Source organism: Rhincodon typus, chromosome 14 (genome assembly GCF_021869965.1).
Source record: "Rhincodon typus isolate 14 chromosome 14, sRhiTyp1.1, whole genome shotgun sequence".
Classification (NCBI taxonomy): domain Eukaryota; kingdom Metazoa; phylum Chordata; class Chondrichthyes; order Orectolobiformes; family Rhincodontidae; genus Rhincodon; species Rhincodon typus.
Window position 1 is genome coordinate 23,723,526 of NC_063345.1, and position 14,463 is coordinate 23,737,988.

The window sequence follows — 14,463 nt, forward strand, 5'->3', positions numbered from 1 at the left end:
CCATTTATTTTATATAACTTTTATTTATTAAGGAGTTAATCAGCAAAGCATTGGTAAAAAGCAGTGTGAATGCTGAATATCTGAAATAAAAACAAAAAATTGCTGGAAACGTACAGCAGGCCATTCAACATCTGAAAGAGAAAAATAGGTAAAGTTTCAGATTTGACTCTTCATCAGAACTGTGTATTTAAGCATATTTTGTTGGTATTTCAGTTTGTAAAGCATTAACTGCTTTTATTGGGCGTCTCTTGCACATGGGCATTACCATAGGGGTGGGGACGTTAACACTGAAGATCTTACACTCTGAGACTGTTTAAAGTCAAATCTTATTTTTAATTGAATGGAAGGTAATTCTGAAAATATGTACAAATATTGACAGGTGCATAATCACAGTGTTCCTTACTCTTCTGCAGTTCTTTTTGGTTTAATTGAGTCTTTTTTTTTGAAAACCACATTCCTTCAAATCTTTGATTTGACAGCTTCTTGTGGAAATGATAAACTGGAGTGATAACAGTTCGGGAAGCGAGTTTCTGGTCCTCTTCTGTCTACTTTGTCAAATGGAACAATAGTTTACAGGAAATGATTGTGGAAATGATTGAAGCAGGATTTTGGTGGGTTTGAAGTCATTTCTATTAAGGAGATTAAATCAGAAAAGGGGAAAAGTCCAGTAACTACTTCATATTTCAATTGTATAGCTGGACGAAGACTACAGGTGAAATATAAGCATGCCCCAATTATAAAATTAGGCCACTTTGCAGATCATGTCAACTGTAAAATTATCATTCATGTTTAGCCCCAAAAGAGAAATAATACCTGGGTGGCTGGGTTGGAACAAGATACATGCTGTATGTTGCAGAGCTTTGAAATTGTGGGTATTTATATGTTCAAATAACAACCAATGGCTATTTTATTGTTATTAAAGGATAGATTGCTTTCTAGAATGGGATTCAGAATTTGAGTGCATTGTTTTCAGTGACTGTGATCTTGTTCATGTAGACTCCAATGACATTTCATTTTTTCTTTTGAAGACATTCCACTCTCCAGTGTGCTGCTCCCACTCATAACTCCCATATTATCCCTACTGACCCATCCTGAAGTTCAGTCTTGAGTGAAAGTAGAACTGTGTCTCACCCAGTGACCATTCATCACGTGTAAACTTGGACAGCGTGTGTGAGCGGGCAGCAAAATTCCTATTTGTTTCTGTTGACTCTTCTCATGACCCCTCCCCCTAAACTCTTGAGCAGGCATCACTGGATAGTATTTCGAAACAGAACCGTGGCTGAGGTTGGCTGACTCAGAACAGAGAAAGAATTCAATTTGGAAACTTGGTTGTCTCCACGATGCAGTCTCACATCCAATCCACTCTGGCTAATGTTTTTTTTTTCCAAAATTCATTATTCCATAAATGTGATAACTCTCCTATATATTTCTAACTTTAAAATGTTCCTTATTAGGCATCTGTACAGACTCGGTCATCGAAACAACAACCTCCACCACCACCGCCGCCACCACCTTCACCACCATCTCCACCTCCTGTGACACTGAAGAATAAGGCTGTACTGTGTAAACCCTTGACTCAGAATAAGGGCATCTCCTGTAAACCTGAAATGAAGTCCAAAGGATGTCAAACAGGTAAATGATCAGGTTGAAGAGAAATTGTTGATACTCAAGATTATAAAGCCAGTTGATTTAATTTGCTGTATATTTATCACATTCATTTAAAAGCATTTCAAAGAAATGTGAGCTTTTAATTATGTCTTAAATTGCTGGTCAGTGAAGGTTGATGTGAGGGAACAGATATCTCCATGTACTATGTTGAATTCAGCAAGTTAGTCTTAAATGACTATTTGGTAGTGATTGATACCTGGAACTATAATCTGGTTCTTCCTTTTGGTATGGCCTGTACCTTTGCTGTCTTGAAGTCCAAGAAGCATAATCTTGAGCATATGTGCCACATATATAGACTAAACACCCATCATCAAATCTGCCAGGACTGCATAACGAGTTGTCTATTGGTCATGTCCAAGTGACAGGACACTAACCCAGAGAATGAGTTTAGATCCTGCAGTTTCAAGTTTAGAATTTGAATTCAATCATGGAAACAAATTGTAATGTAAGTTGGGATCAGTATGAGTCATCATGTAACCCTCAATTGCCTTAAAACACCAGTTCATTAATAATCCTATTGGAGAAAGAAATCCACTGTCTTCATTTTTGTCTCGAGCTATTTTTGACTCCAGCCCTACACTGTGGTTAATGTTCAGTGCCCTCTAAATTGGCCTGATATCATTTGGAAGGGTGCTTGTGGTAGTGCTTTGCCTGAGGTTTTGCTGTTGTAGGTTAACATCCCATTTCGCTTCAGTTGTCTCTAATAACCAGCCTATTAAGAAAATCAAGGGATCCACTGTGCCTTTAAGAAGTGTCCTCCCACAATAAATTATATCTTAATAAGCTACTTATTTGTTGCATTTCTACATTGTCGTTTTTACTGTATACAAAATGGCTCCTCTGGTTTCTATGTACTGGTTTTCCGAAAATGATCGATTGTATAGTGAGTGTTCTGATATCTTTTTTTCCCCTGTCTGGCTGATCAGGTGTTCTCTAAGCCCAACTAACTACTTTGTCTTTTGTGCTGGAGTCATTTATCCCTGGTGTTGAATTCATTATTGCTCTACCCCACCTCTCCTTTAAATCTGGTGTTCATGTTTTGACAGCTGAGTGGGGTAGTCCAATGAGAAAAGTCTATGCAAAGAAGGGGAAGATGTTCTTTTTTGTTTCCCTAAAATTTCCCATCATCTTCCCAGTCCTTCCTGACATTACTGACTTGTTGCTGAGTTATGGTTTTAGGTGTCGGGTCCTCTCCTGTAATTCTCAGAATTTCCTGCTTTCAGCACACACAAGTCCACGCAGGGACCAGTGTATGGTGATCAAATATTTCCTGCAGCATCAAATGCATTATACGAACACATTTGATTATTGGAAGCCATGACTTTGAAGTTATTAAAGATGCAGTTAGGGTGCTTTAATGGTGGTGAGGTGGGATTGGTAGCAGATGGAATACAAAATGCATAGATCATCTTTATTTATCTTTATAATCGGGGGGGGGGGGGAAAAGGGGGATGTCACCTAATGGACCATTTTCTTTTTTCATCATGCTTTCACATGCTTTTCCTTCTTTCTTTGTCTTCACTTGGTTTGAAATCAAGCCTCGTCAGGCCACCAGTTTTTAGATAATTGTTTTTTTTTCAAGATCATGATGTTGGTGCTTTTTGCTGCTTTTTCTCCTCCGTTCATCAGTCTTTTAGGAAACTTTTTCCATCACTTTACTGCAGGGGATTTTATTTTTACAATATTGACAACTTCCAGCTGTGTGAAACTCAGTACTTGATTTGTCAGAACTATGATAAATTTCTTTGAAATTATATTTTGAATATTGGAGAAATGGGTTTGTATTTGTTGGGAGGGGGCAAGGTTTGGATTGTACATGGCACTTGTACCTTTGTCTTAAGTTTGGAAAAAAGTAGTTAAATTATTTTCTACTAACTCAGAGGTTAAACATTATATGTCTGCAATAAGATTACAATACTTTAACCAATTTTTAAATTCATTCATTTTCCATTGCAGAGGAAGAATGGAAGCCACAATTGATTGTGGTACCTATCCCTGTGCCAGTCTTCATACCAGTGCCTTTGCATATGTATTGTCAAAACACACCAGTGCCTTTCTCTATGCCAATCCCGGTAAGTTTCATAATTTTTGTAACATGTAATACACTAAGTCTGAGGTACTTATTATCAAAAGTGAATAATTCAGTTTTTATAAGACTGCATTTTTAAGCTTGTAAATATAAAGTAGGAGCATGCAAATTATGAAAAACTTCCAATTTCTATTGGTTCAACTTAGTTCTGATGACTAATTTTTAATTTTACATTTTTTTTTGTCCATGGGTGATTATTTTTCAGTTGCTGAATTTATAAATGTCGGAGGAAAGGAAGTAGAGACATTGCAATGGATAGAATGCTGATGTTTATTTCACTTCCAATTTTTTCCCTTCTGTTCATTTCTTTAAAGTATTGACTGCTGTCTTGTAACCTCATCAAGTGTCATTTTTCATTGGGTAGACTCAACAGTGTGTTGAGAAAATGAGAATATAGGCAAAGGGTTACTGCTGTTAAGATTTTAGTGTAGATTTGTTGCTCAGACTGTGGACGCTGTGGTTGGTTGGCTTGCCGAGCTGGTTCGTTGTTCCGCAGACGTTTCATTTCCCTGCTGGGTAACATCATCGGTCAAGCCTCCGATGAACCTTCAGGTTACTGCTGTTAAAACCCATCCAGGGATCTCTTTTCAAAAGTATGTGTAAACATCTTTTTGAGAACTGGACTTGGCTTGTTTATGATACTGGTTACAGTGGAATTACCTGCTGATTAAATAAGATTCATGGTTCTGTTAGTTAGATTCCCACAGTTCAACTGTTAGGTGATATCAGCTCAATTACAATATTTTATTTTATTACAATAACTTATTTTTAAAACCGTTCAAAATATGATTAAAACTGCTATGACAAAACTGGTTCATAAAGAAGTTCTGAATGGTGAGAAAGCATAGTGTGGGTTTGAGAAAGGGACTTTGGCTGATGCAGAGTGCAAATACACCCTGATAGAGAAGGAAGGTTTCGTGGTCACCTTTGGGGAAAAAGTTCCACCAGGAGCTTTATGGACGTAAATTTGTAATAGTCACAGATCTCAAACCCCTGCTAGGGCTACTCAAAGGATAAGGCTGTGCCACCCATAGCTTCAGGTCGAATTCAGCGGTGGGCTCTCATTCTAAGTGAGTACAATTACAGTTGGAGCACCATCCAAGAGGCTAAGTATCATATGCAGATGCATTGCGCTGCCTTCCGCTGGCAGATGCCAACAGTGGTGTCACCACCAGAAGAGTCCGTTCTGGTTTTAAACTTTCTGGACCCCCTTCTGGTCACTGCTGACAGTATCAGATTGTGGGCACAAAGTAATCCGGTCCTGGCAAAACTAAAACAATGGTGGTGATGGGGGAAACAAAAGGGCCATCACAACCAAAACTAAAACCTTTCTGGACCTGGCAAGACCAAATCACAGTAGAGCATGGCATTTTATTACGGGGAGTAGGAGTGATTGTCCTGAGCAAAGGTTGCTGCCAGCTTTTGGCTGAACTCCGCCAGGGTCATCTTGGGGTGTGCAAAATGATGATGTTGGCGAGAAATTGTGTCTAGTGGTCAGGATTCAATGCAGACATAGCCGTATTGGTCAGGCAGTGCCCAGAGTGCCAACAATGATAGAAATTACAGCCAGCAGCTCCCTTACATCTGTGGGAATAAATCCTGAACTTAGTTGTATGTCGACCAAATGCCAGGTGTTTCACGGGCTCCATGTTCTTCGTCATTGTGGATGCCCACTCAAATGTGGACACGCGTACAGTACAGTGCATCTGTCAAACACGGGGATGATATGAAAGCTTGCAAGCAAGGTTTGAAATATACAGGCTCCTGGAAATGTTGGTCACTGACAATGGACCATCATTTTCCTGCAGGGAATTCGAATATTTCCTAATGGCAATTGGCATATATGGGCAGCTCCATACCACCCATTGTCCAATGGTCTGGCAGAAAGAGCAGTCCAAACTTTGAAGGCAGGCTTAAAGAAACAGCCTTCAGCTTCACTCTACCAAACTCTCCCGGTTTCTATTTAATTATCAAACCGTTTGTCATGCATGTATGGGGTTAGCGCCAGCAAAGTTGCTAATGGGGAGAAGACTGTGCACCAGTTTCAATCTGATCTTCTTGAACCTGCAAGGGTGAGGGTGAAATGGCATCAGGAACACCACTGCTGGACAGAAGACTTCTCTGAGCGAGAGAGACAGGTTACTTCAAAGTTTGATGCTGAAACCACGGAAATGGCCCTGCATGGGTAAGAGGCATGGTCGATGTGCGTCACGAGCTGATCTTGCAAAGCTCGGGTAGGTGAGGCACTCCTGAACAAGCGCATGGACCATGTGAAAGCTGCAAATTCGCAAATGGGACAGGAGCAAAACGTACCTGGCCTCTAAGAACAGCCGGAAAGGCTGTTGGAACCAGTGGGTTCTCCACCACCGTCTAGCACTGAAGAAATCTCGGAGTCTGAGATGGACACCGTGGATCTCACAGCCTCAATGCCTTTACCTCCTGAGGAAAAGAATAAATTTCTTCCGAGATGCTCCAGGCGCAAGAGGCGGGCTGCAGACCAGTACGCGCCTCCCATATCTGAGCCTGAGCTGGAGGAACTAGACCTGGTACAAAAACGCCCCAGGAGTTGCAACAAGAAAATGAACAGGCCTACATCCCCCAAATTTAGAGAGGTAGGTGTTTAGCAACTGTAATGAGATCAGCTGGGTGGACCTTATAGAATATGAATTGCTTGATTGGGGCTGTCGGCCTAGTCCAATCAAGGAGTCTTGGCTGACAGATAAACAAAAGCGTCACAGGTTCTGTTCACTCTGGGAACTGGACCACTGTCAAGTACTATGCACGTGTAAATAAAGGGTGACTTGGTGAAGGGATACCTGCCTGTGCGGAGTTATTTCATTAGCCTTTATTATGAGAGGTATTGGATATTAAACATAAGTAGTTCTGTTTCAGTTGTACAGGGCATTGGTGAGACCACAAGCTGACTACTCTATACTGTTTTGATCTTCTTATTTAAAAAAGGCTTCAAATTCGTTGGTTCAAAAAAGTTTTACTTCATTGATATCTGAAACAAATGGGTTTTTTTTAAAAATTGGGGTCTCCCTTTCATGATAGATGGGAATTCTTTTTTCTCTGAGGGTTTTGCAACTTTGGAACGCTGTCTCAGAATATGGTTGTTGAATATTTTAAGGTGGAGGGAGGTAGATTCAACAAGGGGAATCAAAGATTATCAGAGAGAGATGGGAAACTGCAATTTGGAGCATACACACATCAGCCTTAATCTTATTGATTGGTGGAATGGGCCTGAAGAACTGATTGACCTACTTCTGCTTCTGGACAATATTTTCATATGTACAGAGGTTTTTGTTCATTAAACTTGAAATGTTTTACATTTGTAACAAACTATCATGTGATTTGCAAAATAGGTCCCTATTCCGATGTTCCTTCCTACTACTTTAGACAGTGCTGATAAGATAGTGGAGGCAATAGAGGAACTGAAGGTCAAAATTCCTTCAAACCCATTTGAAGCTGATATACTCGCCATGGCTGAGATGATAGCAGAGGCTGAGGAAATGGAGAAAGCTTCATCAGATCTTTGTGGCAAGTTTAATTTAATTCTGTTCATTTCTCTTTCAGAATTATTCTTAAATCTGTTCCGATGAATAATGGATCCTTCCTTAAGCCATATGTAACCTTAATACACTAACTATTGTAAACACTTTTTTCAATTGCTATAATGTACACCTCTTCACCTGATTTTTCTTTGGTTTCAAAGTGAACCTCTGAAAGAATGACCTAAAATAGATTTCAACTTCATAACACTGAGAGGAAACCATACAAGTCAAGCCATAAGATCTTTATGTTCAACTTTGTTCAGTATCTCATTGAAAATAGTTTTTCAGCAATGTAATAAGTGCCTCATTACGGCACTGGTGTTAGTAAATATTGTGTACTCTCCACAAGTATAGCTTGTGTTTTGTTCTAAAAAGCCGTAGCAGGGAAGCAAAGAACTGGAACCAGTTTTTCTACACTTAAGATCATTTAGATTATTTTAAAGAGCCTCTTCAGATGTGTTATGGTACACTGCTGGAGCAGGTGGGATTTGAGCTCAGAGGTAGGGGCACCGCTACCTTGCTGCAGTACTTTAAGATTCTGATGTGAAATGGGGTTGCTGTGGCCACCAATCTAGCGTACTAGCCACTATATGATTATGATGAACCACTCAGGACCCTGCAAGCCACTTTTTTTTAAACTTAGTGACACGTTGCAAATCCTCCAAACCCCGTATCACCTGTTTCAGCCTGTTCCTATTTACAGGAGCCTAAGTGAAATCCCAATAATTGCCTGTTTGTAAATGTCTGCATGCAATTTAACATAACTCCTATAAAATTACCAGTAACTATTTGAACATAAATCTTCTGACCTGACATGGATGTGCTAGCAATTGAGCAAAGCTGACAGCTCATATGAGTTTTCCTTTTTAAGTAACTGTATGTTTATTAAGTTTTTAGTGTTGATTAGTATTTGGATTTTTTTTCTATTCTTGCGCTTGATGATATTTTAGAATTAGTTATCTTTTTAATATGCTATTTGGTATAGTTATTTTTTCCTTGTTTGTTCAGATCTTGCTAGCAATCCAAGTGCTGATGGCCTCCTGGAAGACTGTGACTTATTTGGACCTGCCAGAGATGATGTGTTGGCCATGGCAGTTAAGATGGCTAATGTTTTAGATGAGCCAGGGCAGGATTTGGAAGCAGATTTCCCAAAAAGTAAGTATAAATTATTGTTATCATTGTCCTGCTGCTATAAAGCTATAATATTAATATTGACTAATTTAACTCTTTTTAATTGATAATCTTGTTATTGTAATTTCCCAATGCAAATTTGAAAATGTTGTTTATTTGATAATAAACATGAGCAGAATTGAGTACAGGAAGCTTTTTACAGCTTACTCCATTTTATGAACTTTGCATTTCATTATAGTTTTATGGACTATAAAATAATACTTTACTGAGATTCATTGACATGCAAGTCAGAAAGCTGTTGTGATGTGTGTAGATATGTAAAGTTAGTCTGTAATCTGAGCACCTGTCTTCTACATAAAGTAACGGTACTTAGCCTACAGAAATGGTTCTGTTGACTTATACTGATGCAAAAGTAGCTAAGAGAGGGAAGGATAAGCAGTGGATATCCAAATTCAACAATCAACTGAGACTTGGCTATTTTGCAAGTATGTGGCAGTCAGTTCATTGAGAAATTGTTTAACATGTAGATGATCTGATTAATTGACCTTTACTATAGTGGAGTCATTCTTTTCCATTGAAAGAATAGCATTGCCGTTAGGAAACCTAAAAAAGATAATTTTCATATTTTCTCAATACTGGTATAAAATATTTTAGAAGTATTTTAGAAATTGTTTTAATTATTTTATATTTCAGCCCCATTGGAACTTAACTCTGGTGTTGACTTCCTATTCGACTGTGGAATTGTAACAACAGATGAAGAACAGCCAGAATCTGAAATCCCACGAGCAGTCAGAAGGGTATGATTTATGTTGGTTTTGTTTTTTGTTTGGCACAACCATGTGACTTTCAAAAGTCAGCCGAGTCAAATTGTAGGTCCATCCATTTAAAACCTAATTCAAAATTGTTGAACTGTAACAAGAACTTCTTGCCATTGGTGAAAAGCTCCACAGCCACCATGATTCATTTGATAAATGTCAATGTAGAACTAAAATATACAAATTGGGAATATTTTGTAATTATAAATGCTTCAGTCAGGAATGGAGAAAATATGAGAACACAGCTGCTGTAGACTGATGATGCCAACTAGGAAGTAGATGTGGGTAAACATGCTGCGAGGCCAAAATTAAATTTGGCCCGGACTTCCTTCACTTAACAAATAGATTAATGCCACTCACTATTTTCATTCATACATCAAGTGTGACCACTTGGCCAAGATACTGAAGGGCAGCTGAAAGTTGTGAAATTTTTTTTTGTCTAGAAGCTGTTTAAGTTAGTCACTTTTTGCTTTTTGATTTCAAATATAAAAGGAGGCTTAGATTTTCTGAATGGAGAATAGAAAAATAGGGCAATTCCGAAGTTTTAGGGGGAGTGTTGCAGGACTTTTCACTTCATCATAAAGACTGAATTTTGGTGTTGACTTTTTGTGTACTTTTTGTCTTGCAGGGTCAGAAGCGGCTGATGCTTTCAGAAAGTTGTTCCCGTGATTCTCTTGCTAGCCAACAGTGCTGTACTGGATTAAATTACTCTTATGGCGTCAATGCTTGGAAGTCCTGGCTCCAGGCTAAGTATGCCAGTGGCGATACCAGTAAAAGCGAAGAGCTCAGGTTTGGACGTAAGTTCATGCTTTTGTTATGTTTCCTTTTGATGGGAGTAGTATATACCATTTATTCCCCTTTTACACTTGTAGTTGGCTTAGGTACGAAAACCAATGGCCAAAACCGTATACCCACACCTCTGCAGGAAAACAGTCCTGGACTGACTATCAATTTTTTTTCAATAAAATATATCTATTCCAAAGTAAATATCAGCCAGTGGGCAAACTGCTTTTATCATAGTGCTAGTTGGGATTGAATTGCAAGTATCAAATGGCGTAAGAAGGTTTGTCATGAATGAAATAATGTTGCCGATACAGTGATGAACAATTTCCTGGTTTTTTTTGTGTTCGCTTTTACAGTTGATCCAGGAGTGATTGCTGGTGCTTGATGTAGAAACTGAGACCAGTGTCTGTTGCTTTGACAATTTTTCTTTAAATCAACAGCAAAAAAAATTACACCCTGTAGGGAGCAAAACATCCACTATTAAACAATTACGTTTTACGTGAAACAAAAAGAACCAATGATAACGTTCAGAGTGTTTAGATTTGTGGCTATCATGTTTGATGTTCATTTGTATCCAGTAGGATATGTTTTACTTGATATGGCAGTACTTGTTTCCTATGCTATGAGGGATAACACTAGGATGTGGATAACATCTTGAAAAATCCAGCAGATTTATTATAGTTCATTTATTCCTGGAAGCATTCATGGCTGGGCTAGCATTCAGCTGGTTAGTTACAAAATGTAGTATACTTCCTCAGCACATCATACTTCAGCTGGCCTAAGTTAAGGTGTAGCCCTGAGACTTCTTTACCCTCAAGTCACAGGCTGTGATGCAGCGATGATATCATGAGATTGTGTCTCTTAATGGTGTACTGTATGCTAACAGGTCCTATACAGTTGAACAGCTTATTGACATTCCCTGTCATAGTTCATGAATTAACAATGAACACTTAAAGTAGCAGTAGGCTCCCATCGCTGTGGCACCCATGGTCATTGCTTTAAGAAGGGAAAAAATTTGGATGCATTAAGACAGCTATTTAAATATGTTTGAAGAATGAAAGCTTATTGGTGTGTAATCGCAATGTTTTCATTTTCATGTAGTTGTTCTTTGAGTGAAAAATGCTTCTGCAACATGAACTGATCAGTACGTTTTGCAACTGAAAGGGAAGATGCATGTATAGACTATTTTCTGATATGCCCCTGCTCCATACTTTCCAAGCACTTTTTTTTTTAAAGGACTAGTTATCCAAATGTGGGTGATGGCGATGATGTGACATTTATTGTTCATTCTTAGCATCTCTGAGATGATAGTGATGAGCCACAGTTTTGTTACAATGAGCGTGCTTCCACAATGGTATTGAGTGGAAATTGTAGGATGTTTACCAGTGATGATGGTGGCACGGTGGCTCAGTGGTTAGCACTGCTGCCTCATAGCACCAGGAACCCGGGTTTGATTCCACCCTCATGTGACTGTGTAGAGTTTGCACATTCTCCCCATGTCTGCGTGGGTTTCCTCCGGGTGCTCCAGTTTCCTCCCACAGTCCAAATATGTGCAGGTTAGGTGGATTGGCCATGCTAAATTGCCCATTGTGTTCAGGAATGTGTATATTAGGTGGGTTGTAGCGGGATGGGGTGCTCTGAGGGTTTGTTGGGATGAAGGGCCTGTTTCCACACTGTAGGGATTCTATGATTCTAGAATAGTGGTGACAATGGTCCAAATTAATAGTGTGGGATTGTGCCCACAATAGTGCTGCTGTTGTTCTTGGTGATAGACGTCTTAATAAAAGGAGGTACAGTCAAAATAAATTTGACGGATTGCTGCATCTAAGCAGGTGGTGAATGTTCCATTCACACAATACCTTGGGCTTTGCAGATAGTTGAGAAACTGAGAGGATCCAGCATATGAGCCTTTTGTTGCAGATTGGTCAGTCTTTGCTCTTGTAGCTACCATTTTCATATGGCTGTTTGTATTTTAAGAAAAAAATAGGAGGCCACAATAGATATTTCACTATTCAAGTTCCAATAGTTGTAGTCACTCCCTTAAATTGCCTAATCCTCTAATGTTGAAGTTAGCTCTAAGTGAGTTTTGGTTTGGATTGTGATCTGTTTTATTCGATCGGTGAGTAACTCACAGCAGAGAGATTTGAGAGTTATTCACTTCAACTGGTAAAACAATGAAATTCAGCTGAGAAATTTCATAACTGGTACTTGGACGTTGATGCTTTTGTAGACAGCCATTTCCTTTATGCTAACTGAAGAAGCTTGATGTCTGTTTCCTTGTGCAATTCATGATATTCTAAAACACGTTTTGAGCTGGAATAGGTAGCGATTTGGCAGTGGCTTGAGTTCTGAAAATCCAAGTTTTTCTGTGAAAATTATATCCTTGTTACTGATTCAGTAGCCAGTAAGAATTTACAAGCTTCCTTCAATGTTAGAAATGGAGGAATTAGCCAGTGCAGGGAGCACATACATCAGATCCTATCTTTTGTCACCTTAACCTTTATCCTAACAACTTTAATAAAAAATATGTTTTTGTTCTCTCCTATCAGCTAAACCGATGAGGATTAAAGAGGATATTTTATCCTGCACTGCTGCTGAACTAAACTACGGGCTGGCTCAATTTGTTAAAGAAGTGCAGAGGCCCAACGGGGAGCGGTACGAGCCGGATAGTGTTTACTACTTGTGTCTTGGAATTCAACAGGTTTGTTAATAATTTCAGACTTCTTTGAGCTGTTGGCATGTCTATCTAGAAATGGCAGAAAGCCAGATTTTTTTTTTTCCACATAGCCTTTTAAAGTTAGTTTCTGATCTGAGTGATATATTGTGGGGGGAAGCAGCAAAGGCACTTTAGATTCACCTTTGCACTGTGAAGGGACAAAGGGAGCTTAAAATGCATGTCCCTGAAGGCATCAGGACACATTAATAAGGTGGTCAAGAAGGCATACTTATTGGCTTCAGTGTAGCATATAAGACTGGAAACTTATGCTCCCACTGTAGAAAGCCCAGCTAGAATTTAGAATCCCTCCTGTGTGCAAAGAGGCCATTCAATCCATTGAGTCTGCATTGACCCTCCGAAGAGTGTCCCACCCAGACCCAGCCTCTCACCCTGTCCCCATAACACCACATTTTCCATGGCTAATCCACCTAACCTGCACATCTTTGGACTGAGAGGAAACCAAAGCACTCATGCTGCCTAACCTCAATGGTTCACCCTGCTGCCGTGCAACGCTAGGAATCTGGCTTCAATTCCAGTTTTTGTGGAGTTTTGCACATTTTTCCTGTATCTGTGTGGATTTCCACCGGGTCCTCTGGTTTCCTCCCACAGCATTGTCTAGAAAGGAAAATTTTAGCTCCGAGTAAAGATAGGATGTGCTGGGCTTAATTCCTTTGGTAGAGAGGACACAGAAAAGGCTTAAATAATGTTTGTGTGATTATGAGACGCTGAGGTAGCATGGACTGATTTCTGTTAGTAGTAATGAGGGAATAACCTGGCTGCACAAAATGAAGAGTTGACAAAGGGTTTGGCAAGGACTTGAGTCAGTCTATGGGGCAGTGCAATGAATGCTGGGAGGTGACATTAAACTAAATATGTTTCAGTCAGTTTAACATGTTGAGTTACGTGGTCACTTCCAGTGCTGTGAAACTGATTCTTTAATTGATCTTTATAAGAAATATGCTATCACTCGGTCAAAAAAACTGTGAATTGAGTGCAATGTTTACTCAGTTTTCTCAGTGAACTTACCTTAAGATGGTTTCAGGCAAAGAGGGTATTCAATATAAATACAACTACAACAATAAAGACACTGCAGTCTTTGCATTACAGCATTTAGCCTTAGTTCAAGAGAATGTGGTTGTAGCTGAAATCACTGGAGGTACAGGGAGTTGGCTGCCACAAGTGACTGTAATGGTAGAAGTTTATACTTCATTAAAAAATAGATGAAGGGCAGAAATGAATTGAATGTATAGCAGTGTTTATGCTAAGTGAGGATAGGGGTGGGATCATGACTAATGCAGAGCGCTCTGTAAGCAAGTGAAATGGTCATCAGTCCTTTGCTAAACCTTTCCCCGTTTTTAAAAAAAATTTGCATCAGTTTCAGTTGGTCACATAGCCCTGAGTGACCTTATTGTGTAACACGATATTCTTTATTTCCTCGTTGCTTGATAATTAAAATAAATCATATTTTCAGAAAGTGTACGTCAGTATATAGTACAGACTTTTAAGGGAGGGATAGTTAACTCAATGGCAGCAATGGAGGGGTGCATAGTTCAGTGCTGGAGCATTTGTATACAGATTGAGATGTTCCTGATTCAAATCTGGGTGCCCAGTCAAGATTCATTGATTTTTGAGTATTTTCGTGTAGAAAATGTAGCAAGTGTTCCTTCCCTGTTTTCTGATACTAATTTGAAACATTTTTTTGCATCG

General features: G+C 39.2%; 1 protein-coding gene across 6 annotated transcripts in view; it reads left to right on the forward strand.

Moving 5' to 3' along the window:
* Positions 1-14,463, forward strand: part of LOC109914208 (zinc finger MYM-type protein 3-like) — a 121,721-nt gene that overhangs the window by 54,059 nt on the left and 53,199 nt on the right. For all 6 annotated transcript variants that reach the window (XM_048604964.1, XM_020514128.2, XM_048604965.1 and 3 more), the window contains 7 exons: positions 1,455-1,632; positions 3,625-3,740; positions 7,123-7,297; positions 8,320-8,466; positions 9,136-9,239; positions 9,886-10,054; positions 12,590-12,741. In XM_048604964.1, the coding sequence (XP_048460921.1) occupies positions 1,455-1,632; positions 3,625-3,740; positions 7,123-7,297; positions 8,320-8,466; positions 9,136-9,239; positions 9,886-10,054; positions 12,590-12,741 (1,041 nt within the window). The remainder of the gene's footprint in view (positions 1-1,454; positions 1,633-3,624; positions 3,741-7,122; positions 7,298-8,319; positions 8,467-9,135; positions 9,240-9,885; positions 10,055-12,589; positions 12,742-14,463) is intronic.